The sequence below is a fragment of the Protopterus annectens genome, chromosome 16.part0 (assembly GCF_019279795.1).
Source record: "Protopterus annectens isolate FY-2018-M chromosome 16.part0, PAN1.0, whole genome shotgun sequence".
Lineage (NCBI taxonomy): Eukaryota > Metazoa > Chordata > Ceratodontiformes > Protopteridae > Protopterus > Protopterus annectens.
In genome coordinates this window covers 571,657,617-571,684,371 of record NC_056750.1, presented here as the reverse complement: position 1 = coordinate 571,684,371, position 26,755 = coordinate 571,657,617, and the positions used below count along the sequence as shown (strand labels likewise).

General features: G+C 37.9%; 1 protein-coding gene across 3 annotated transcripts in view; it reads right to left on the bottom strand.

Annotated features, from left to right (window-relative positions):
* Positions 1-26,755, bottom strand: part of RXRA (retinoid X receptor alpha) — a 1,663,729-nt gene that overhangs the window by 63,390 nt on the left and 1,573,584 nt on the right. For all 3 annotated transcript variants that reach the window (XM_044058644.1, XM_044058646.1, XM_044058645.1), the window contains exon 8: positions 20,740-20,869. In XM_044058644.1, coding sequence (XP_043914579.1) covers positions 20,740-20,869 — 130 coding nt within the window. The remainder of the gene's footprint in view (positions 1-20,739; positions 20,870-26,755) is intronic.

The window sequence follows — 26,755 nt, the reverse complement described above, 5'->3', positions numbered from 1 at the left end:
ATTAACTGTCGCAGGCCACCTCTCATGCAGCTCATCTCCTGGTTGGTCATCTTCATTTCCTCTTGGCGTCTTCCTATCTCTCCCACATCTTCCTCACCAAATCATCTTCTGTCTTCCTACACATGTGACCTTTTCTGCAGCTGTAGCTACACTGACTTCTGCTCTGATGTCCTAATTTCATCTGTCCCACCATGTGCCTTCTACTATACACCACAGGCACTCATCTCCATCACCTCAAGTGTGTTCAACTATTCTGCTTTCACTGTCCAAGTTTTTATATCATACAGAAGCACCCATCACACTGGTTTTGCACACCTTACTTTTTCAGCTTCTTTGGCATTCATGTACCAAACATCTCCCCATACACTTTGTGCCAGTTGGCTACAGCATCTCTAGTTCCAGCTCCTTCCTCCTCACTCAGACTGTCCTTTTCCTTAACCACCCTTCCCAGATACTTAACCTGCCCTACTACCTTCCCTTCTATCTCAATGTTCAGCTTCTTCTATTTCCCCCATTTGCTGCCATGACAGCTGTCTTGTTTGTTCACAGTTTCACCCTGTGTGTTTTCAGGTTTGCATTCCAGTCACCTAAGTGTTCCCGAAGTTCCTGTTCAGACTCTGCCTGTAATGCCACATCATCTACATACAAAAGCTTTGTTGATCTGTCCCCTCTGCCCTCTTTGCTAATGTAGTCCATCACCAGTATAAACAGCACTGTACAAAATGTTAAAGTGGACAATGAAAAAGATGAGAGATTAGTAGTAAAACTGTTTAAGTATGATAAATGTTGGGGGCATGGTAAAGAGTAAAACAGAAAGAGTGTATAAATGAAGAAATAAAATGTTGCCAAGAACAAAAAAAATTGTGGAAAATAAAAACTGATGATATAGAAAAAGACAAAGTACGGTATAACAATGTAATGATAAAACATTACTATGTAAAACCATGGGAAAATCTAGCATAAGAAAAAAATTAAAGCTACAAAAAATAAATAGCAAACTGTATAATCACAAAGTGAATGCTCAGATTTTTTTGTGGTGACTGGTAGTAAATGAATTGCGAGTAAAAGGAAATATTCCATAGCCATATAAAATAAACAACAGAATATGCTTACACTGTGAAGAAGAAATTACAGAACATGTGTTTTTGAAATATAAGAGTAAAAAGTTATGGGAAAAACTTTTATAGCTTTGAAAAACTTTTATTACATAGAAGTGGATTGCCGGGCATGTGGCATACAAAATCCTAGCATCCTAGGAGGCAGAGGTTGTTGGATCGAATCAAACTGGTTCATGAGAAACCATACTTCATGGAAAAGGGGAAAAAGTAATCCCCCCACAGGACAACACGGTAAGGATAAAATAAACATGGATATAATTAAATATGGATACTGTTGAGAATAGATGTTAAAACAATAGATAAAAAGTTATTTTAGGTTGTATGGAATGAAAAAAAAATGAAATTATGTTTAACAGTAAATGGATTTTAGAAACAATATTAAGTGGTTATGGAAAAATGAGTGGGGGTCTAGTAGAGATGAAAACGTAGTATGACTGTAAAGGAAATGAATATATGTAAACAGATTTGTAGTTATACATTTGCACATACGTAAATATTTGTAAATATTTTGCAAATAGGAGTTAATTTATATATAAATTAAGTACCCTGATGCATACCTACTCTTACTGAGAACTCTTCAGTAAAGTAAGTCTGAACTATGTTTGTACTTATATGACAGTCCTCGTACATTGCCTGCACTAATTACATTGATGTTTCTGGGACTTCAAGTAGGGTTGCCACCTTTTCAAATGCCCAAAGTGGGACATTTTTTGTAGAAACGTCAGATTTTGCAGGGCAAAACATACCCACAAGCCAGCACAAAGGACAGAACTTCACTTTTTTGCCAGAATAAAAGCTTATTCTTGTAGCATTTGAGTTGCTTATTCTGTTTCTTATAATATTTAGGTGTTTCAGATACAAAACTATATTATGCAATTATTAAAGAAAATATAAGAAATATTTTTGTCCTAAAATCTCAGGACATTTGCCATTTTTTAATTTTTTTTTTGCAGGACACAGCTGCGCAAAGTGGGACAGGTGGTAACCCTAACTTCAAGCCATCGCAGGACTGTTCAAGTCAGCTTTCTTGGCAACTTGTCATATGGTTTCTTCAGTCTTAGGAATGCCCAGTTGGACTATTTTCTCTTCTCCACTGTCTGCCTCACTGAAAACATGGGGAAAAGTTGTACTGCATCCTGATCTGAATGTGAACTGCTTACCTCCCATCTTACTTTCTATCACTCTAAATATTCATTTATCTATCACCCTTCTCCAGTGCAATCACATAGTGTGACAGAGTCTGAAACCTGTCTGCAGTAAATGCCACATTCGATCTTGTGAAATGGCTCTAGAACACTTATTCTCTAGTCACCTTGAGCTGTGACGACAGTAATACTGTAACGAGTACCCCCTCAGGAGTAATTTCCTCTCTAACTCATCCAACATCTTGGTTTCTATCTGTCATGACTTCATCTGAGCCAGCTGCATTCCCGGACTTCATTTCTTTAGTGTTGTTCTTGCATCTTTTATGGCAAGTTGTTATTCCTCTTTCATCATAGGCTATATATTAGGCAATACAGTTTCTATGGGGCTTTACCCATTCAGATATGTTTGACATCCAATTTATGTTGCTATATACACATGCACACATGTACTAGGTCTTGGTCTTGTATTTGCGTTACTATTTGTTTTGCAGAAATTAAGTAGCTCAAGCAGAATTAGGTCATTTACTGATTTTTAGGCCAGGTACATATTACCACACAGGACTCTGCATGACAAATAGTAGACATGGCTTTTATATGCTCTAGATAACACAAGGAACTTATGTCCATATTTCTTTACTGAGGAATCTCTGGGGATTTTTAAGTTGGATTACATTTTTTTTCGACAGGTACATAACTGAATGGTGAACTGTATTCCCAGTATGGATCTGATGAGGGGGATGCTGAAATCTTGTTCAAGAAGTGATGACTTGAATCAGTTGAGCAATTTAGAAAGCTTTCCTAATGAGACTGGAAACATGGTGGTCAAAGGAGAATTCATTATCCATGAATGTGTCTATACGTATAATGACAGCGACTGTTTTTAAGGGGATGTCTTTTATGAGGCAAGAATGCAAAAATGACTGTTTTCCATACTATATGAAGTAAATTTTTTTCAGATTCAGACCAAGATGTTGAAGGATCTGAGTGTCCCCAGAGGACTTGATGACCACTCCAAACCTGCAACTGTCTCATACTTGGTCAGCCAGAAGCCTTTTTAATGTGATAAGTCTCTTGAAGGACAGTGTGCCATCAACTCTTATACAGAATCAGTGAGCCAGTTAGCAATTAATTGGGTATTACAGGGATATAAATGGAGTCTGGCCACTTTTGTCAGTGATGTCTGAGTGGGTTACAGGGTTAAAAGCAAAACTGAAGTAAGGCATGTGCATAAACTTACCACTCCTCTAGTGCTTCTTTGAGACTTTCAAAGATGATGGCTAGGTTTAATACACATGAACTTTCTTCTACAAAGCTAAACTGGTTAGGGTCTAGAGACTGTAGTGTCCACATGCAGAGGTTTAGGAAGACCACCAAGATAAGCTCCATCACTTTGCAAATGATGCTACTGAATCTAATGAGTGTACATATGCCAGGATCCATGGTTGGGCTGTTCTCTAGGTTTCCAGTACATTTCAGGTGGAAAAGATGTGGTTAAATAATCGAAGTTCTACATGAATCAACTCAAAGCCCTGTCACTATAGTCTGTATCCTACAGACTGCTAAGAAGTTTCCCATGTCTGGCATACAAGGCATCTTCTGTCCCATTACAGATGGATTAACTGCACATCAGCAAGTCAAACGGCATCAAAAATCCTCATTCTATGGATCTAAACCTGTTCTGCAACATCAACAGAATGGTTTGAATGCACAGGTATATTTTGCAGAAGATACCACTGTTGTGAAACAGACTCCCCATCCACCTAAAAGGAAGTCCATTCTTGTCCATTTTCAAGTGCAACTTAGATCTATGGATGGGAGAAAATGTTTATCCCAGGATTTCCCCCTATGCTATTAATGGATAAAGGCAGCTCCTAAATGCTTTTTCCCATGCATGAATCCCCTTAAATTATCTATGTAATGATTCCAGTTATACTTAAGAGTAATATATAATTATCGACCATGGCATGGGTACAGACAACCTATAACCAAATGAGATTGGTTACTTTGAGCACAAAAAGGGAAAATGGCTAATCTTAAAATAGTCTACAAGGGCAGCTAGCCTAGTACTTACCTATGAACCTATAAGGAGGAAGTCTAACAGGGGGTGTTTCAAAATACGCATGAAACAGACCAGTATGTTATCTGGCCCCATAGAGCTGAAGTCCTGGTTAAGAAATTACCGGGATTATGGACTGAATACATTGTACTGCACGTTTATAAGCGAAAGAGGGGAAGAGCTGGGGTTGAATTTATTTCCATTAAAGTTAGTTATAGCCTTAGACTTTCAATGGGCAATACCATTAGAGATGGGCCTGCTGCAATGTCATGCACTTCTGAAGGATTTTTACATAATTAAAGAATCTCTTGTGATTATCCTTTGGTGACATAGCAATTTTCAATTTGCAATTAGAGCTCGATCTTTATATTTTTATGGCTATAAGTTTTTCTTTCCTGTTACTGTAGAGTTTCTTTAGGTTGAGTTCCACCAAAATGGTCTATTTCTGAACTTCAGATATCCGTGGTAAACAGGAATACAAGTTTTTGGTGTGCATGCTAATTTATTTTGTGCAACAAGGAGGTCATTTTTCCATCATAAATGTGTGTCATGAAGAAATAGAGTATGGAGTACTAAAGGGTCAAAAGAACTGTTCCAATATTGCTGCCATATTTTTTCAGTGACTTCTAGGTGGAAGGCAATGTTGTTTTACAGACCTTACAGGGATCTTGCCAAGGGATTATAACGACTGCCTATGTAGACTTTTTTCATGCTTTTATACAGTCTGCTTTTTTTTTCCCCTAGGGGACTTGCAGACATTTTGGTAGGAGGACCTTGCCATATGCCAAATAAGACTCCTTGGACTACATGTGAAAATCCTGTCTAAAAACAGATTGATCAGGAAGACTATAGTTGTACAGAATAAAAATGTGCACCAGATTCCCAGAAAGGGCCTAGCGTTTGGGTGTGGGATGTAGAAACAAAGTTTCTATAACTTGCACGGGGAAGAAAATTAAGTTAAGACAAGTGTCAGATAAGCCACGGCAAAAACAGCTGGTCGGTATGCATGAACATTGAGGACAGACCTTTTGATACATCTGTGTTATCTTTGTGCATCTAAAGTTTTTTACCAAAGATTTGGTATTTTGAAGCATATGTCTAGCTCAAATCTACCTAAATTGTACTGTGTAAAATATGAAAAATATTTAATCAAAATGTTAAAGCAGGATGAGAAGAAAGAAACAGAGAGAATAATGCCAGGGAATACTCCTGCAGGTAAAAGGGGGACAGGTGAAGCAAACCGTACAAAACACAATGGGACAGGTAGATGAAAAGACTGCAGTATCATCAAACAGGACCTAACATGTCCGGCAAGGTGTGCACCCCCTGCAACTGGATATTTATGAACAAAGACCATCATCTTCAAGGATGAAAGCATCAACAAACTGCAGTACGTAGAAAAAGATGGATATACAGTGGATATAGAAAGTGTACACACACCCCTGTTAAAATGCCAGTTTTTTGTGATATATAAAAATGAGGCCACAATAAATCATTTCAAAACTTTTCCCACCTTTAATGTGACCTATAACCTGTAAAATTTAATTGAAAAACAAACAAATCTGTTAGGAGAAAAATATAAAAAATAAAAAACATACAATAAGCTGCTTGCATAAGTCCGCATATCCTTAAACTAAAACTTTTTTGAAGCACCTTTTGATTTAATTACAGCAATCAGTATTCTTGGATAAGATTCTACTAGCATGGCACATCTTGACTTGGCAGAATTTGCCCACTCTTCCTTGCAAAAGCACTCAATTTGTCACATTGCAATGGCATCTCTTATGCACAGCCCCCTTCAGGTCACCCCACAGATTTTCTATTGGATTTAGGTCTGGGCTCTGGCTGGACCATTCCAAAACTAACTTTCTTCTGGTGAAGCCATTCTTTTGCTGATTTGGATTGTATGCTTGGGCTCATTGTCGTGTTCAAAGGTGAAATTCCTCTTTATCTTCAGCTTTCTAGCAGATGCCTGAAGGTATTGGGCCAAAAGTGACTGGTATTTGAAAATGTTCATAATTCCCTCTACCTTGACTAAAGCTCCAGTTCCACCTAAAGAAAAGCAACCCCAAAGCATGATACTGCCAACCGCCATGCTTCACTATGGGGATGGAGTTCTTTTGGTGATGCAAAGTATTTTTGCGCCAAACGTACCTTTTGGAGTTGTGGCCAAAAAGTTCAACCTTGGTCTCATCAGACCATAACACATTTTCCCACATGCTTTTGGGACACTTGAGGTATTGTTTTGCAAATTTTTTTCCAGCCTGGATGTCTTTCTCTGTAAGAAAAGGCTTCCATCTTGCAACCCTACCCCATACTCCAGACATATGGAGACTATGGAAGATTGTTGTCACATGTAGTACACAACCAGTACTTTCCCGAAATTCCTGCAGCTCCTTCAAAGTTGTTGTAGGTCTCTTGGCAGCCTCCCTGACCAGTTTTCGTCTTGTCTTTTCATCTATTTTGGAGGGATGTGCAGTTCTTTGCAACGTCACTGTTATCATATTTTCTCCACTTTTTGAAGACTGTCTTCATGTTCCATGGCATATCCAATGCTGTGGAAATTTTTTTGTACCCTTCTCCTGACTGACACCTTTCAGCAATGAGATCCCTTTGATGCTTTGTAAGCTATCTGTGAACCATGGCTTTTGCTATAGTAGGCAACTGAGTAAATGTCAGGAAAATCCTACTAGGACAGCTGAACTTCATTTGGGGTTAATCAAGAGTTTCTTTAATTGATGGCAGGTGTGTACCCAAGAAGACTGAATGCTTTAAATCAAAAAGGTGCTTCAACAAAGTATTAGTTTAAGGGTGTGCACACTTATGCAACCAGCTTATTGCGCGTTTTTTTAATCACAGAGAAATTCCCAAAGTAGCATTTACTTAACATAGTTATACACTGTAGGTTTACCTTTCCAAGATATATAAAGATAGAATTCACTAAAAGGAGCGAGTGAATAACTGTACTGAAGCAGATAACTGACTTGACAACTCCTGACTCTGGTCATGTGCAATTACCTGGCAGTACATGAGTGGGATAATTATTCTATTTTACAGTGACTTGTGCACATTGGCCACAGAACTGAAGATAACTCAGTGATTGCCAAGAAGTATGGATGATTAGTCCCACCACTGCCCTCATAGTACTACCTAATGAGATGTATATAAAGGCAATCTATGTTCCTTGTGGAAGAGCAATCTGCATGTTCCTCTCAGGAGCGTGAGGTATGAATTACTATTTCAGGTAACCAGACAACAAAATATGACAGCAGAATTTAAAGAAAAAAAAACACTATACAGAAAGCAACAAAAGTAAACAACTGTGCTTCCACTATATATATATATATATCACTTCTGCCATTTATTTTGCAAACTGTTCATATATTAACAAGACATTGGAAATGTCCAGCCCTTGCATTTTTAAGACACAGCTTAGCTGAGTGTGTGTGCATGTGTGTGGACATTAACTTTAGCCACTCAAGTGGCACAGCAAGTTTCTGATAGGACACAAATATCCAGAGAACACTTCATGCAGGCTCTGAACAGGCAGAGGCCACAAACAGGATCGAACCCTAGATCTTGCAGCTGTCATACAGAGATGAGAACCACTGAGCTATCTCATCATATCAAATTCAGAGCTGCTTCAATTTATCATGGAGATGCCTTCTCCAACAAAATTTCAACTGGAAGCCATAGGGAGAAAAATCATATACAGAATATTTAGTCTTGGAAGTAAAAGCAAGGGCGGCATTTTCCTTTTCTGCTTGGGGAAACACTATAAAATTCTAGAATCTGGAGGGCATAAAATACTGGAAAAAGCACAGGACTTCAAAGAATTTGTTTTTGGCCAGAATACTCACTGACCATAACCTACATTTCTACTTGTAAATCTTCACTTTCTCCTTTATGACATGTTCTGTCATTATATTATATTTTAACATTATGAACAGATGGAAGAAATAAATTTATATAAAAGCGCAGATGCACACACACATTGTGGTTTTAGTGAGAATAAGAGAGATGCAATAATTCCGCCACAACACGGTCACTCAATCTATTCAAGAAAAACAAATACAAAATACAAACATAAATATATATACCCTGATCTACAGTCCAGACAAAAGTCAATCACAGATGGTCTCAGATGACACAGTACAAAGCCTCATAAACTCTTAGATAAATTCCATCATCTAAATATTTTAGAAACTGCTGTTACTGAAGTATGTGGCCCTCCTGAATAATGGACAAGATCCTTACTTAAAATACTCCAGGGAAAGAGGCACACAGGCCCTCTTGACAAAGATAATTTGCCTTTGCAGATTTATCCATGCATATTCATGCATTAAGACTGTTCAGTATGGTTCTAAAGCCCCTCAAAACAGTTTTAGCAGATATCCTGAAAACAATGCCAATTGTACTCCTGAAAACAATGCCAACTGTACTGCTTATGTAGAACAGTTCAGTTTAGGGTTTGAATTAATTTCAAAACTGGTCAGCTCTTTGGGGTGTAGTAAGAATGAAACAATGCAGACAATACACACATTTAATCTTCAGCTATTAAAAAGCTGATATGCAAGTGTCCATTCATCTACAACGCTGACTTAGGAAAGAATTTTGGTGTCAGCAATTCAGGGTAACAGTTGCCAAGGCATACGCATAGAATGGAGCATCAGAGAACGACATCCATGGAGGACACTGCAGGACAGGGTGTTTGTATGTCTGTCCAAGAACAAGGGAAGGCACACACTGTATGCATAACCTAGAAAACAGTGAAAGGACAGTGGAATAAGATGCAGACTAGTGTCATGCAGTGGACTCCACAAGACCAATGAGATAAGTGACAAGAAGGACAAAAGTTATGCAGCACAGACTTATAAGATACAGCACAGCTTCTTTCAATAACAATGAATCGAAGGCAGTGACAGACTGACAGCTGGCACAACATACAAAGACATACCTACCAAACCATTCACAACATGATTTTAGCTAAGAAAAAGGGTAAGGCTTACAGAAAACATCAGATTACTGAGAACTACATGCGTTCTAGAATGCTGACTGGCTGGTAAACATTGCAGCAAACCAAATAACTACTTCCCAGTGAGTTGCATCTTCTAAAAGCTGAAGTCTGCATGTGGAAATCATGCGACAATAAAGGGTCCAATGGTACCTAACAGCGATCAGATGGGTATACTCTACCACACATGCTAGGCAGCTGTCAGTAACCATCTTTTACATTGTGAAAATCCATGCACAGGCTTGCACAGCTTGGTATACTTTATTTCACATACCCATATGATCCTGGACTGTCAACCTGGCATCTTAAGTGTCGTATCTGTCAACACCAGTTCTCTCCTACTTAAAAAAAATCCATTGTATCAGCAGGACTTATTTTTACAGGACACATCCACATAAGCTGAAGTTTTCAACAGGGCATCCCCGGAGACCTACGTGACCATGTTGCAAGGACTGCCAGGATGGCAATGCTTGCAAGCATATGCCAGGTCTATCAGCAGGGTATTTGTTTAATGCATGCTCCACGTAAGCCACAGCTGGTAGCATGGCACCCTTTCTCATGTAATGTATGCTTACACCAGCTTTAAATATCAGCAATGCATCATTTGTGATACGTGTGCAGAAAGGAAAGGAGAAGAATGCATATGAAGGTCAGGAATGACAGCAGCAAAGGTCAAGATCAGAATTCATCCATCAAGTGCTGTCTTATACGTATCACAAGAACAGTCAATACCATCCAGAAAGTTTACTAGTCAAGTGGGGAATGGAAGTAGATTACCAGATCATGTTCTATACTATATACACACACATTATACATATGCGTGTGCGTGCGTGTACAGGACAATCTACAGCTGTCTGCTATACAATTATGAAAAAAAAAAAATATATATATATATATATATATATATATACATACATACATACAGATATTTGGCTCTGTGTAGAGTACGTCATAATTCAATATCATGCATCTGCAATGCCTCATGTTTAGCCTATGTGGTCATCAAGACCACCCAGCGGCATCATCAGGAATGGGTACAAAAGGGGTCCCTATTGAAACAATGGCACTCAAAATGGCCCCCCACCCCTTGAAAATCTGGAGAACAGCAAATCTTGAAAATCTCTCATCTCCTTAAAACTTCTTTTTACAGGGGGCAAGCCCCCCCCCCCCCGAACTTGTATATACCAACTCCAAGATCGCCACACCTCAGGGAAAAGGGAATATTCCATGAAATGGCATCTCAGACTTAGTATATGCAAGTCTGATCTTTTGGCAATTCACTCTCCACATTTTGGGACTCTAGCGGGTCCCAACATTTCAAACAGTTACCGTTCAAAAGCACCCTCTTTCTCTGCATCACAGACTTGTATGCCTCGAGATGTGTAGGTATCACCTTTGCAGAGTTCTTTGTGTCTCTTCCAGTCTCTATGGATTTTATGCACTAAGGCATGCTTCCACACAATGTGCATTGTAACACTGCATTGCATTACTGTCTTATATACATTACATACATATATGCTACCATACTATATCTGTGTTCTGTATTAAAATAATGTAAGCTACTGATGCTACATTTGATCACCGCAGCACAGCAGGTAAACAAATAAATAAATGGTGATCTAGTCACAAATACCTTGGTCCATGCCTTTTCTTTATGAAAGAAATGGTCATATAACAAACATGCAGCTATCCTTCTGAGGTAGCACAGAGACTGGCAGTGTCATCCTAGCTCTGATCAAGTATCACTTTTCTGTTATACTACTCCATGTGACCCTTTTAGCCCTACTGCTCCCCACTGTCATGGAGCCCTGCACATTGGGATACCTGAACTCGTCTTTACACTTGTTGCACCCTACTAGAACATGCACAGAGCATTTGCCAGTACAGACTGAAGAACCATTCTTACAGGAGTTGCATGCTACGTGATCCTTTTACCACACGGCTTTTCCAGGCTGCAGCTAAATTACTGTTACAATCATAATGTCTGCATGTGTCCACTGCAATAGTGCTATAGTCGTGCTGTCTGTACGACAGCTGCACATGTTCCACTGCATCACTGTGAAGTTCATGTTACCTGCATGTACAACTACATGTGTCCCTCTGTACCACCGTTAAGTTCATGTTGTTTACATGCACAGCTGCACATGTTCGACTGCACCACAGTTAAGGTCATGTTGTCTACATGCAGAACTGCACATGTTCCAGTGCATCACAGCTGATTTTGTGTCATCTGCATACAGAGCTGCACATGTTCCACTGCACCACTGTGAAGTTCATGTTGTCTAAATGCACAGCTACACTTTACACCACAGTTAAGTTCATGTTGTCTTGTAAGCACAGCTGCTACCTCTCACCTAAAACATTCCTCAGAAGTGAATTAGACTCACTACATCATTGCAGTATAATTTAGAGTCATACAGTTCAGTTTGTACACAGATTTTTTAGGGAAAGGTGGTTACTTATGGCCTATTGTACTACACCCACCTCCGCCATGCTTTCACTATGTCAATATGATCTTATTTCTTCCTCCCCAATATGATGAATGTTGCCAGCAGCATTTTATTGATTTTCTACAGCTCACTTAGGCCACATCAGTATAGGCAACTGCTGTCAGACATGGATAAAAAAGGCAATAAGTCTCACTGGTGTATAAGATGCCATGATGCATTTTACAACTCAGTTTAACAGATTGTAGCAGGTGTTACTGGCTTCCATTATAGCCACTTCAATAAGTACTTGGATTATTTATTTTCAGCTGAATGTGTGTTTACAAAACGATAGTTCACACTACAAAACACATGACTAAATGACAGGGATAGTGAATTTCACAAAGGCACAACACAGTAAGAGGCAAGGATCTGAAAACATTTTCTGTTTCTTAATAAACAATACAATACAATACATTATTTCCCAATATATTTTATTTGCTAGAGCAGTGCCCCAGAAACTACCAGATCTGAGAAATTATAATACCTGGCAGCAAAGCACAACAGATACACCATTCATGGAATCATACAAGAACAAAGAATACCAGTTACACAAAGCAGTCTTTGCAACCAATCTGCCTGGATGTTTTGCATTGTTAATGCAGTCTTTATTATGTGTGGAGTTGCATTCTTGCTCTTAATTTTTTACTGTAATCCCTGCTACTTGGGTAGCTCTTGCATTTTTGTAGTTAGAGCTATCATAGCTGCATTTCCAGCCTACATCTTCTCCTATCACTGCTGAAGACTTACTAATGCTCTACACTTGTGCCATACTTTGGCCTTAACTGTGTTCTACTAGAGCTGTTAGTTTCATAGCGTCTGTGTAAAACTCTGCAGAAGCCATTTGTCACTGTGCTGTTTTGTCTTCTGCAAGGCCTGTTAGAACACATTTGCACTTTTCCACATAAAACTGTGTGAGAAAATGTAATAATTTCATCATGATAACATTTTGCCTATGTGCATATACATCTTACCACTAAGAAACACTTTCCAATAGTAACTGCTAATTTATCTAAGATGAATTAAGTATTTGTTTTTTATTTAGTACAGGCCAGTAGGCCCACAATAATTAAAACCTGCTGTCAGCTCCAAAGGTCTTCAAAAAGAGGTTTCCATGAACAAACCTATACCTGAAATAAAATAATGTAGTAGCTCAAAAAGAGGGTACATATGAGCCACTGAAGATACCTTTTTTGGGCACAATTTATATCCATCCATAACCCCTTTCTCCTATTTTTGCACATGGGGTTAGGGTGTCACTTCAACAGTGACAATCATCTAGAGCAAAGGTTTATACCGCCAGTTGGCTAGCCCTGCCACTGTAGTTCTTCCACACCACACACTCGTATGCACCATCACAACAATGGCCAATTTATTGTATCTAATTCACCAATTGTATGCCATTTGGCATGTGGGAGGAAACTGGTGCACCCAGAGGAAACCCATGCAAACACAGGGAAGGCATGCAGACTCCACACTGAAGCCAACCCAGTCAGAAATGAAACTAGGGAACCTATTGTTATGAGGCATCAACACTATTCGCTGTGCCACTATACATATGTATATGTGTGTGTGTGTGTGTGTGTGTGTGTGTGTGTGTGTGTGTGTGTGTATACATATATATATATATATTATATATATATATATATATATATATATATATATATATATTTATGTGGTTTCACTTCAGAATCCTGAAATATCACAATCCCGAATTTCAGAATCTGGCAGCTCAAAACCCTGAAAATTAAAAATCCTGAAAACTCAAAATCCTGAATACCAAAAGACTGAAAACACACAAGATACATATACTGACTATAGAGATCACAAACCACATTTACATTCCACCAAATATAAGCAGGGGGGCAAGCCCCCCACATCAATTCCAATACTGCACTTCACTACACTATCATGAGTTATATGTTGTAGTATAGCAAGTTAAAAGGGAATGTTACTAAGGTTACAACAGGCAGTCATGAAAACATGTAATGATATGTTTGCCATTTTTTTCTGTGGCGTGCAATCTTGGAGTTTATATATTTAGTTAGCAGGGGGTGTGGGGGGCACAGCCCATACTTGGCGAAAAGTGCTATCCTTCGTCTTGTATTTCTCTGTGTCCTTGTACTGGAATATTGTCATTCTTTGTGTCCTGTATATTTTCAGTATTTTGTGATTCAGGATTTTGAATTTTCAGGATTTTTGGTTCCGGATTATGAAGTTCAGGATTGTGATATTTCAGGATCCTGAAGTGAAACCATATATATATATATATATATATATATATATATATATATATATATATATATGTGTGTGTGTGTGTGTGTGTGTACATACACACACAAACTCCATGGTCACACCACAGAAGAGAAAAGGGGAGAAATCCACAAAACCATATGGCTGGCTCGTGTCATATATACACTGAGGAAATTCACCTTGAGGTAACATTTTCACAATGAAGATGTGCGATGGAAAGTCAGTGACGACTCATAGGTATTCCCTCAAGAGAGTGGACGGGCAAGGAAACAAAGTGGTTTTGCTTTGAAATCCTTTGCTACATTTACTATAAATCAGCTATCTTCTTTTTCTGGATCATGCATACAAACTTAAACCCTCAAGGAAAAGTCACTTAGATCACCCTTCCCCTCAAACAAAACAAAACAAAAAAAAAACAGTATATAGTTCCATCTTCTAGCTAGTCTATACCTTCTTTGCACATCAGGTTTTGGACGGCACCTTATATGTTGCACTTCTCATCCTGGACACTAGATGTCATATAAAACACATTAAAGCACAGTGTGATATATCTAGCATCCACTGCTTCAGACTTTTTTTTTTGAATAGCTAGTGATGCATTAAATAAAACTTTCAAGAATTTAATGTATCATTATGCTTGCAATCCATAACTTATACAAACTGCATCAGAATGCCTATCCTTTAACCGTAGTCCTTCTATGTTGCACACCTCATCATAAAAGGGTTCTCATCCAGGAAAAAAAAAGAGGTCATTGTTCCCCTCTACTAGACACATTATAGAGTACAATGCCCCTTTTGGAATGTACCTCACAAGACATCTGCAGCTGGAAAGGCCACAGAAGTACCTCACAAAGAGGATTACTGGCCTTAAACAGATGCCCTACACTGTCCGTCTCAAAAAACTCCAGCTTTACTCCGTAGCATATCGCCTACTCTGAGGTGATCTCTGCCTAACATATAAAGCTATGTCAAACGCAAAGCTGTTAGACATGCTACACCCAAAGAAATCCCAATCCCTCCAAGCTACACGGTCTAGGAACAGAAACCTTGTCACCACAATTAACAGGATATGCTGGAGGGATAGATTCCTGTCCCAGAGACTTCCCATACTCTGGAACTGGCTACCCATCTATGTCAAGCAAAGTTCTTCATTAGCACTCTTCAAAAAAAAAAAAAAAAATCTTGATGAGTGGATGGGAAATCACTTCTGTGTCTCTGCTCGACAGTGGCACAGGACTTGGGTGGTGTAAGCCAGGGAATCTTGTAGGCTAGGCTTACATAGGCCCTCGGGATGATAGCCTAGTACCTACCTACGAACCTATTATGCCTTTATCTGCCTCATAAGTTATACTCCTCTATTTTAATGTCATATCTGATTGCAAAAACATTAGCAAAGACCAGAATTATTATGAACGAAATGTGTAGGAATACCTGCCATCTGTTCTCCAGAATTTCAGAGCAGTACTCTATTTCAGTTTTGTCTTTCAGCTTTTCCCGGTTAGGGGTCGCCACAGCGGAACTCTGGTCCGCTAATGATTGGTAGTTGATTTTTACATGCCGAGTTACCAGCCCTGACGCACAACCTTCAACGAAGGTACGCCCATTCACATATGTCTCCACGCACGAGTTACCAGCCCTGACGCACAACCTTCAACGGAGGTATGCCCATTCACGCATGTCTCCATGCAGAAGACGCTCTAGCTGAGAATCGAACCGGAAGACACAACAACTCTATTTCAGTTTTACTCCTGTGCTGCAAAACTCTTAACTGGTTGAAAAACAGTCATGTGACCCCAAACAGTGTTAAGTCAGAGAGAGAAACTGCAGCAAAAAAAATGCACTCCTCGGAAACATGTTTCATTCCAATTCATTTTTTTTAAGAAATCACCAACCTCCCTCACTCATCTTCTGAATGCCTTTGCTTCTTTTGCATCTGCTAATATCAGACCCATTGAATTATCTATTCTATAAATCAATTCCATGTTCTGCCAATCCCCACTCTTCAGTATTGTTTTCACTCTCATCTCTTCTTCCAGCTGGGTTGTGCTGTTTTACAGTAAGGCTTTCTGTGCTGCAACATCATTTGGTTTTAGTCTACAATAATTTAGTTCTTGCTTTATGTCGCTTAGCTTCTGTACAACTAACATGCAACTTGGTAACAGAAGAATACATAAATAAACCTTAGGTGTATCAAGCAATTTTATTGTTATTACTACAATTGAGTATTGTGGCACCTTATCTGTTTAAATACAATTAGAATTACTTGTCTCTTGCCGAAAATGTTTTTGAGATTTTTAAAATAATGCCATCGCATGATGTATCCCCTAGCCAGATGCAAATTATGTTTTCATTAAGATGATGCCCACATTTATATTTATATTGATGGAAGTACAGGAGGAGTTGAGCAAGTCTATAAGGAGCGGCTAGAAAAACTGGGTAAATAGCACTTTGTAACATAGTTTTAATATAAAGACATAAGTACACATGGCAGAGTAAAAAAAATATATAGGAAAGTCAGCCAGCAGCAAAAATAACATGACCGAAGGCAGGCAGGTAAGGGAAATAGAACAACAGATGAACAGTAGAAAGGATGTAGGAACTACAGGTGTCATGGGACAGCTCAGAGAGATAAAACAGAACCACACCCACAGTGTACTCCAAATCTGAAGTCACACAACCACAAGGAAGCTGTTATTGCTAGGTGTTTCACAGAAATATGTACATATTTTATCATTCTATGCTTAAGTAACCTCAAAAAAATAAGTAATTCATTGACATTTCCCATCCTTTCTCAGCTCCGCCTCTGTCATTCTTAAGAAAAAAATCATATACGTGATCAGTACACCCTACTGGTTACCAGATAAAGAAATACCAAACAGGAAACAGTATGCATACAATTTACACTCAAATGCACAGGAAAAACTCTCATGGACTTGCAGGGAATGCAGTACTGATTACAAACACACAGGGGTTGCTGTCAAAGGTCATAAGGGAATATCCCAGCACTTCCTTTACTAGTTAAATAAATAAACCGATAATGACACGGCATTCATAAACTGATTATAGGAATATGTCAAGACATTTCATACTGGTTTCATCATGCTTTCAGAGTATCACCCCTCACCCCAAAAACATTTCAGCCTAAGTAGCAAGGGAATTTGGTCCACTGGGTATCACATCCATTTGATACCACCCAACATACACACAAAAGCAAATCCACATCCACACATGGTCTGGATAGTGGCTGAAAGTGTCCTGTACCAGCCCACCCACTTGGATACCAACCAATGAGCACACACAAATAAGTAAACAACCTATTAAGACAACTGATAAACTAGCAAACTAAGAAACTTATGCCTTTATAAAACAGAAGTGTGATCATTAGTTTACAGTCACTACAACTGCCTGATAGCTTGTCAATTATCTGTCAGACTTTTTTTTAAAAGGTGACTACGTAAAGAAAAGAAAAAAAGAAGCAAGTTCGTTTTCAAGATATCTAGCAAGTGAAGGCAAGCAAATTATCTTGAAATGATGTCCTCTTCCTCATGCCAGTTTTCCTAAACCACATTACAGTTTCTATCCTACTTCATTTTCTTTCTAAATGTTCCATTTCAGTTTCTTCTGCTGACTCAATTACAATGTTTCTATTTTGCATTATGCACCATTCTGCTGTCTTCCTCTGAAGTACAGTTATCCTATATCTCACTCAAGAGGATCATCCCAAAACTGCATATAATATGCGAGACTGATCATTGTTAAATGCTTGCAAAGGTAAACATGTTTTTTATACTGGTTATTGGCTTTCATGCGCATCTGATCACCTCCTGCTTTCCTTTCTGTCTTATTACATTGCTAGCTCCCTTTTAATTCCTTAAACAAGCTAGTTCCCTGAAGTCTTTCCTCATTTGTTGTTACTCCACTTTGTTCAGCTGTGGGTTCCTTTATTTTATTTTTTCTTAACGCATTATTTTGCACTCAGTTTTATCTACATATTTAGAATAATTCCTCCAGGACTGTTATTATTTCCTTTCTGTAGTCTTTAGTATAACTTCTGATGCATATATTTGTATAATAAGCATTATTTTCCTTGAAAATCATTTGCAGTAAACTGAGAACAACTAGTCAGCAGTGGCAAATGTGGCATGCAATTGAAAACTATTATGTCCTCTGAGTAGACAATTTGCCATTGTCGTCTTATGTCACACTATATGCGCAGTGTTTACTTGTGAAACCACTCTCGGACCCACATCCAAGGCTAACCTATTTATAACCTGTTTTGTTGCAACAGGTAATGTACAAGATGAAATGCCTGTAGCTACACCCCGCACCCTTGTTTAGCATTGTGACAAACAATTAAAACAATAAATTCAATTACATTTTCCTGACTGTGATCAACAATTAAAAAATAAATTCCATTACACTTTCCTGGTACGACCTCCTCACTGTCAATATGTGCCACATTGGATCCTGAGCTACCCCCTTTTCTAGATACTTTGCAGCTCTTGCTGTGAGTAGTGATTCCATTATTTTACCGATAAATAAAATGAAATGACAAGTGGATAGTTAAGTCCTCTGTCTTCCTCCTTTTTATGAATAGAGATCACACAGACTCTCTTCCAGTCTGGAAGCACTTCACCCTCCTTGCAGGATTTATTAAAATGGCTAAGTAAATAGGCTACAAATCAGCCCTCCTCTATTCCCTGATACTGACACACATTTCATCAGCCCTACTACTGTGTTCGCATTTAGTTGTCTGAAGTTCTTTCATGACAGGATTATGGACAAGCTCACCATTCAGAGCATTACTACCCAAAGGAAAGGATAAATCTTATTTTCCCTTCATTAGGAGTACTGAGCAGTAGTATTCACTTAATGACCATGCATTTCTCTGTGCAACTCTGTGACATCTTTGCCAAATTACTTAAGCTCACGTCACTTTACTTCCCTTTGTATATATCCAAGCATTACCTCGCTTTCAATTCTTTTTTTGTCTCCCTTATTTCTATCGCTAATCTCTATCCTGTGTCTCTACATCCCAAATGGTTCCCCTTCTTGAAGTGGCACAACCAGCCAGATCCCTGGCAAGAGACAAGTCCTCCCTCTTCAGAGTTATCCCTTTCCTGTTTTTTCTTTTAGATTTCTTCCAGTGCCTCCTATCTGAAGTTTTCACTCCTTTAAGGGTGACAGTTGGGAAGAGGATATCCTATACATAGCGGGTGCGAGAAATATATTATCCAAGGGGAGGAGAATCATAATACGGCAAAACACATGATGGCAACATGTGCATCACTGAAGATGGAAGCAGTTAAAACACCCTCTCACCTGCTGAATGCTCTGCATCCTGCCTGTGGCAGTGCAGAACTTTTCGTCCAACCACAAATAGAAACACAATGCCACCCCTTGGAATTAGTGACCCAATGTAAACGTTCACTTCCATCCTCCAAACCTGGCTTCTCCAGCACCCAAACTGTTACTTGATTTTGGGTCATCTGATGCACAGTTAGGGCTCCATCCTGCATAAATATACACTTACCTGCCCTTATAAAAGAAATAGCGTGTGTTTCTTCAGGTTAGGATATGGCCTGTCTACCAATCCTTAAAAATTATGCACTGTATCTCCAGAGTCATCCTTTTCCTCTCTCAGAATAAATAAAACAAATAAATACTTATTTCACACACAGATTTGTTAAATCTGAGATAGCAGTGTTACTGAAAAAAAAAGCAATTTTGCATGTCTGAAAGTGTGGTAGAAGTCAGAGATGGAAAAATGAGGTTAGTAGGAAAGGACAGAGTATATATGTAGGATGTGTGTGTGGGGGATGGGAAGGGTCCATATCTTAGTACAAAAAGAAAGATGTCACACTAGGTTTAAGCCACATAAGACCATATACCTTGATCATAAATCAAAATTAAAAACTTGCTGAATTCAAAGAATGTTGATGACAAAACACCATCTTGTGGTATATCAAGTGCAGCTTCAGAAAACATAGAAATACAGTTAAATTATTACTCTAAATAAGAATCAGTTTAAGTGATTTCTCTTAATGTCACTTCAGAAAATGTTAGCTCCTGCTTCTCAATGATTAATTCCAGACAAGCGTAGTCCCATAATGCACAATTACTACAAATTTTCTTTGTTAAAGGTGTCGGGCAAGATCCTCCTGTACCTGTCCCTGTCTCATGCTACTTTACTGATTCAAGGAATGACCAACTAGAATATTGACAGAATCCCTGATCATGGCTTATTGTTTAAGAGCAGACTACAAATGTAATTTCTATATTTTTAATATGCCTGACATTCTAAATGATCTAGGGCTTATTGTCCCATTTCAATAAGTATAGCCAAGCCATTCCTGGAGGTAAAATATTTACCTGCAGACTCCAAATGGAAAAAAAAACAGAGGTTTTATTTCTATACACAGCATGTACTCATACTCAAAACTGCTACAAAACATCTTGCTGGTTACTGTGCACAAAGAGTATCCTTCTGAAATCTGACTACCAGCAAGCACCAGACATGACATATAAGTACATATTAAATGTCTAGCACATTCAAAGCCCTCCTAAAACTATCTCAAAAGCAGAAAGCAGCAAGGAAAAGCTCTCCCACAAATCCCCGGTACAATTATTTTGAACTCTATATACACTGCTGTTCTATCACACATACCTGCTCGAAGTAGAATAACCTGGTCGTCCAGCGGCAGATCTGAGAAATGTGGTATTCGCTTTGCCCACTCAACCAGAGTAAAGAGCTGTTTGTCAGCAGCTTGGCAAATGTTTGTTACAGGATCATTGGGCTACCATACAAAACAGAAAAAGAATAAAATAATTAATTAACATATATTTATGATTTGTTAAAATCCTGTCTACTTTACATCAAAGCTAAAGAAACAGAAATGCATGATGAATGCAAGTTAACTTTTTAGCAGTCACATTTTAATTTTAAAACCGAAATTTCTAAGACATATGGAGTTGCTTGCTATGTTACTCTCTGGAGAGTTCACGGCAAGTTTAAAAAAAATGTTAATTGCAAATTTGAAAATGTTTTTGCCACCATGGAATACAGTTATGCCATTATTGCATTCTTATCAACAATGCCTCAGGGTAATTAATCCAGAGTCCATATCCAGCATTGCTCTTCACTACTGCACACAAATTTGTGGAGATATTGTTTACAATATAACTGTGCTGTTTACCACAACCCTTCATGCCATAACGACATCCTTACATCACTTTTGTTAACATTAATGATAGGGTGTTACAAGAAAGTGCCTAACTTGTGAATGGATCATGTGAAGAACAACCCATGTATCTTTTTGCAACAGTGAAGGTAATTCAACATTTTGCATGTCATCTTCAACATTCTGCAGAGTCTGACTCCATATCACATACTCCACGTCATGTTTTAGTACTAGTCACAATCCGGTTACCTATCAAAATTTGGAATGAGAGTTGTATGAATGTTGTGTGGTCGAAATCATGGTTCTCAAGGTTCACAATGATGAATTATAGTAGTACAAACCATAATAATGAAAGTAAAGCTGCTTTCATTATTATAAGTTTGCATTGTGAATGGAGATCGCTGTACAGTGGGGATTGGGGGAATTTACAGTTTTCCTCACTGTAGTGTGATCTCGGAGTTGTATATATGTAATATGCAAGGGTGGTGTGGGGGGGAGGCTTTCCCCCTGCAAAACATAACTGCTAACAGATACCTTCGATTCCGAACGTTCGGAGTTTTGAATGGGGACACCGCATTATCAGTTCTGAGATTTTGTACAAAACGGGGAGTACATTCTCGTCTATTAGGTTCAGCATTGTGAAAAAACATACAACTGCCATTCCAACTTTTGACAGTATACCACATAATCCACAGGACAGTCTAATATTAATCCCATACTCCATGTGACGGTTTAATACTATTCCCATACTCCACATGGAGGTTTAAAACTAATCCCATACTCCACATGAAGGTTTACTAATGATCAATACTCCACACAAAGCTTTAATACTTATCACAATCACATACTGCACATGAAGGATTAATACTAACTACATACTCCATATGAAGCTTTAATACTATCTCCCAGTATATAGGAGTATAATCTCTCCACTGTATCCCACCTTCCAACCCATTAGATCAGCAGATAAAGTGAAACCTCCATGTCTAACCCACACATACAGTGTAACAATCCTTGGCCGTTTCTGACAACAGTCCCTGAACACATGGTAACAAGATGTACAATATTTCCTTCTGTCCAGTGAAGCATGAATGGTGCCTTGTACTAGTGAGGTACCAAAAATTATTAAAGTTCTTGAATATCTGATTGAGGGGGTCTATATTAAATCATCAAAACGTCAGATCATTGAACAGCATTTCATGGGAAATGCCGCTCATCTAACTCCCTGCACTCCTCTACTAATTATAGATACCAACTCCGAGATCGCACTTAGGTGAGGAAAGGTCAAATTTCCTAACACCTACCGTAATGCAATCTCAGTCAGAATGTTCAATAAAATGCCATTCAATGCTCTGTTCTTTCGATGAAATAGCAGGGACTACTTATTGAGTGGTACTGCAGATGTATGGCAAAACTTACATACATGTATATGAAAAATGGTACAGGCTTTTTTTCATCCTTGTATATCATATGCAAATATATTTTCCAATATTTATTTACTTTGCTTTCCCATTTGCATTACTAACTTTTTAACTACATATAAAAATCCATGGAAAATGTACATTTTCCAATTTCTTACATATCTTTTTAACCCTTGTCTAATTGTTTTCCATCCAACTTCTTGTTTACTGGCTACAATTTTTTGTTTTTCTATATTTTCTAATGCACTTGTCCCTTTATAATCCCTGGTTATCCTAGATTTAGTCAATTTGTTCGTTTCAGTAAACTGCCTTCTTTTATCTTTCCAATCTATTTACCTTTAATAGATCTCAATGACATTTCAAACTTCTTCCACACATTTTCCTTTGTGTGTACTTTAAACAGATAAAAAGTGTATCTGTGTATATATATATATATATATATATATATATATATAAAAAACCCATTTTATAATTACCAACATTACAGTACATACATCCTCAAGTCCCTTTAGAACACATCCATATGGCAAAATTCATATGTTAGAGACCACAGACCACATGGGCAGGGACACTGGTGTAGCAGTTAACATTATCGCCTCACAGCAAGAGGTTCCCAGGTTCGATTCTTGGCTGGGATGCCTTCTGTGTGGAGTCTGCATATCATCCCTGCATTCATGTGGGTTTCCTCCCACATTCCCAAAAAAGTGTCTGGAGAGTTTCTCCCCGGACCTCCACTGAAAATAGGCTTTGCCTGGTCTGACTTTCCCAGTCAACAAATTTTAAATAAATAAATAAATACATTTCTGTTTTTCTGAACTTGGAAACACATTTGCTGTGCAAATTTGCAATAATATGAGAAATGTCTCCAAGTCTATCTGGCCTGACAATATCTGGTTATCATAAAAACTGTCCCTTTGACTCTCATGTTTAGGGCTTGCTCTCAATCCTTGAAAAGAGACTTACCAAATAATATTTATTGTATAACTGTAGCCCTATAGTATTCAGCATCTGTATATGATCCTCATATTAATTAAAGTTGTTTTATTCTATCACTAGTTATTTCCAATAACCTACTTTTTAGTTACATCCACTTAGCATTTTTCTGCCTTACCACCATACTGCAGTTATTTCACCAAATTGCCATCCTCAAAGTATTTTGGACGTTATGGTAGTCTTTTTATTTATAATGTCTACCCAGGTAATTTTAAACCATTTACTTATCAACCACTTATTATGCTTAAAGCTTCCTTTGTTCTCAGGTAAATATACCAAGTTTCTCCCTAAAGGAAAACTCCACCCTGACACTAAAAAAAAATTATTAGTTTTCATCATATCTTGATATTCTGTGCAATACCAATGCATTAGAGTCACTGCACCTGTTTCACAACTTCTTTTATCCTAAAATGACAATCATTTGACCTTCCATGCTGACATGAGTGTTTTTCTCAGATTTTGACTTTCTTCCACAATGTGGTTCATCTTCTTTATACGACTTATCTCGGACAAAAGAAAATGCTTTTTTTTCATTTAAATATGAGACAATGCTTTGATTCAACTTTATAGCCTTTAGAAGGTGCATCAGTTTTTTATTTATTTTTTTACAGAGTGACCCTGACGTGTGTTACCTGCAGGGTGCTTTACACATTGCATCTTCTTCAAAGCAGTAGAGCTCAAAACTGTAGTCCTTAAACAACTGCCAAGTCAACCCAATATTATTTTTGAGGTATTAAACTTGGTGGATAGTTTGGTGCAACACCCCTATGATGCATCTGTAACAGAAAGTTGCAACTTCGAGGATCTGGTAAAAGTTGGCTGGATTTATTTTATTTTGCATTCAGACTGTCCTTTACCTATGCATAAATCCACACTTAACTGGTAAAACATTGAGAGTTCATACACAGCTTGTTTATGCATGGAGCTTAACTACCTCATCCTTGTAATTCACAGAAAGATTGATCTAAAAACTAATTTGGAAAACAGTTTCATTGTCATTGTTAATGTGTACACTTAGCTGACCTGAGCAAGACAATCTCTATTTTAGTTACCATGTGCAGTCTGACATCTTAAGAACTACAGAAGACAGTTTGCTTAGCTTTGGTTACACAGGCTGATAAAATGAGATCTGAACAGGAGAAAAAAATGGAAGGGCCATTAGCAGGGGAAAAATGGAAGCAAAAACAAAATCATGCTACTATCTCTCAACTTCTTAGCCCAATAAATCTGGACAAAGACTGGCATAATGGGGGGGACGGACGGACACCAAAGGCCCAAAAATAGGGACACATTTTAAATACTGTTGTTATAAACTTGGAAAGTAGCTAGGAATAATGGGGTTTGTGTTAAAATGCATTTTCTAAGGGATATGAAGTCAGAAATTCAAATGTATGTCATTATTTTGTGATATCATCCCTCAGGTCATTCCAGTGATTTACCAGAAAACTACAAGTTTTATGATGAACAGACTGCAATTTTGAGGCAAAAATGTGGACATTCTACAAAAATCTGTACAGTTGAGAGGTGTGCTAGAAATGGCATTCTCCTCCAGATCATTTTTGGGTGAACACTTACTTTGATACAGCATCATTAGCAGTGCAGACAAGTTCAAAATTAAAAATGTTTTTGTTTCTTTCAGTTTTTGGACATGGTCGATATCACTGTAAATACAGCTATCACAAATTTCAGTACATTCTCAAGGTCTTCCTTCAGTAAGCTTCAACCATGACCATCTGTGCACCTCCTTTTTGTCATGGGTATTATTTTGCTAATTACACAAATCTTGGTTAGCCTTGCTAAGTAAATTTTGGTTTTAGTTTATCTGTTTCCTTGTTTTCTATACCCAATAGTCACCTTGAACTCTTGTGATTATTTTTTCTCCTCTCTAATAAATCTCAAGAATGACATTTTCACCTACTGCTCAGCTACCCAAACCATTTATTTCTCATTCCTATCAGCTGGTACACAAGCTACCACAGAGTCTGTGCAAGATGTAGTTCTGATTTCTTTGTTACCAGTTAACTTGAATTTCATACCTTTGTCCTTAAGATAACTGCCAGAGCCAACATTATGGAAAACAAAGTGGCACATTTGGCATTTTTGTCTGACACCTCTATAAGCTTTAGTTATATCAGCCAGGTATACATTTACCAACAGTGTCTTCACTCCTTTCAACAAAATGCCCTCCATGAAATATATTACTCTCTCATAATCCCATAATCTATTAATATTAATACAAATTTATTCCTCATCTTATCGAAAGCTTTAGCAAATACTAAATTCCTCATGAATCATACTATATTGCTTGACCCACAGCTGTCATCATTAATATATGTAATGTATCACTTCCATGGTCTCCACAACAATGTGCTATATTTCCCTACACATCTCATTCTCCATTTACAAAATTGTCTAGACCACAATTTTCAACTCTGTATTCAAAGCAGCTAATAACAATGTTTGATTTGCTCCACTATCTATACATATTCCTCCTTTTTAAGATGAAATATAATAAAGCATTCTGCAAATGTTCCATCTTCTTTTCTTGTGTTTAGATCATTAAATATGAAATGAAAGACTTTCTACATCATTTTCTCAAATGTTTATACAACCTGAATGGAAATATCTACAGACTTGTTCATCTTTTCACTTTGCTTTTTATTTATAATCTCTCTCACTTTTCTCTAGAGGGATTCCAACCTGGATGCTTTCTCCATAACTCATATTCCAACCTTTACCTCCAACAAACTTTACATTCCTCCTTTGTTCTGAGGTTTCTGGTCAAAATGTTCTTTTTTACTATTAAGACCCCTTCTGTTCTACATTCCTCACATTACTTCTTAATCCACATCATTCTACATTTGTACATATTTCTTGGTCATAGTTTTCACTGGATCATTCATTTTAACTGTTAAATCTTACTTCACTTACAAGCCTATTCCTTTAGTACTTAAATTGTACACAGTTGAGATAAGGTTTCACATTCCATCTGTTACCATTTATCTTACATTTTGGTTTCCTAACTCCATTTTAGATCATCCAAAAATTTTGTAGTAACTCAACATACATACATTCTTTCTCTTTCCAT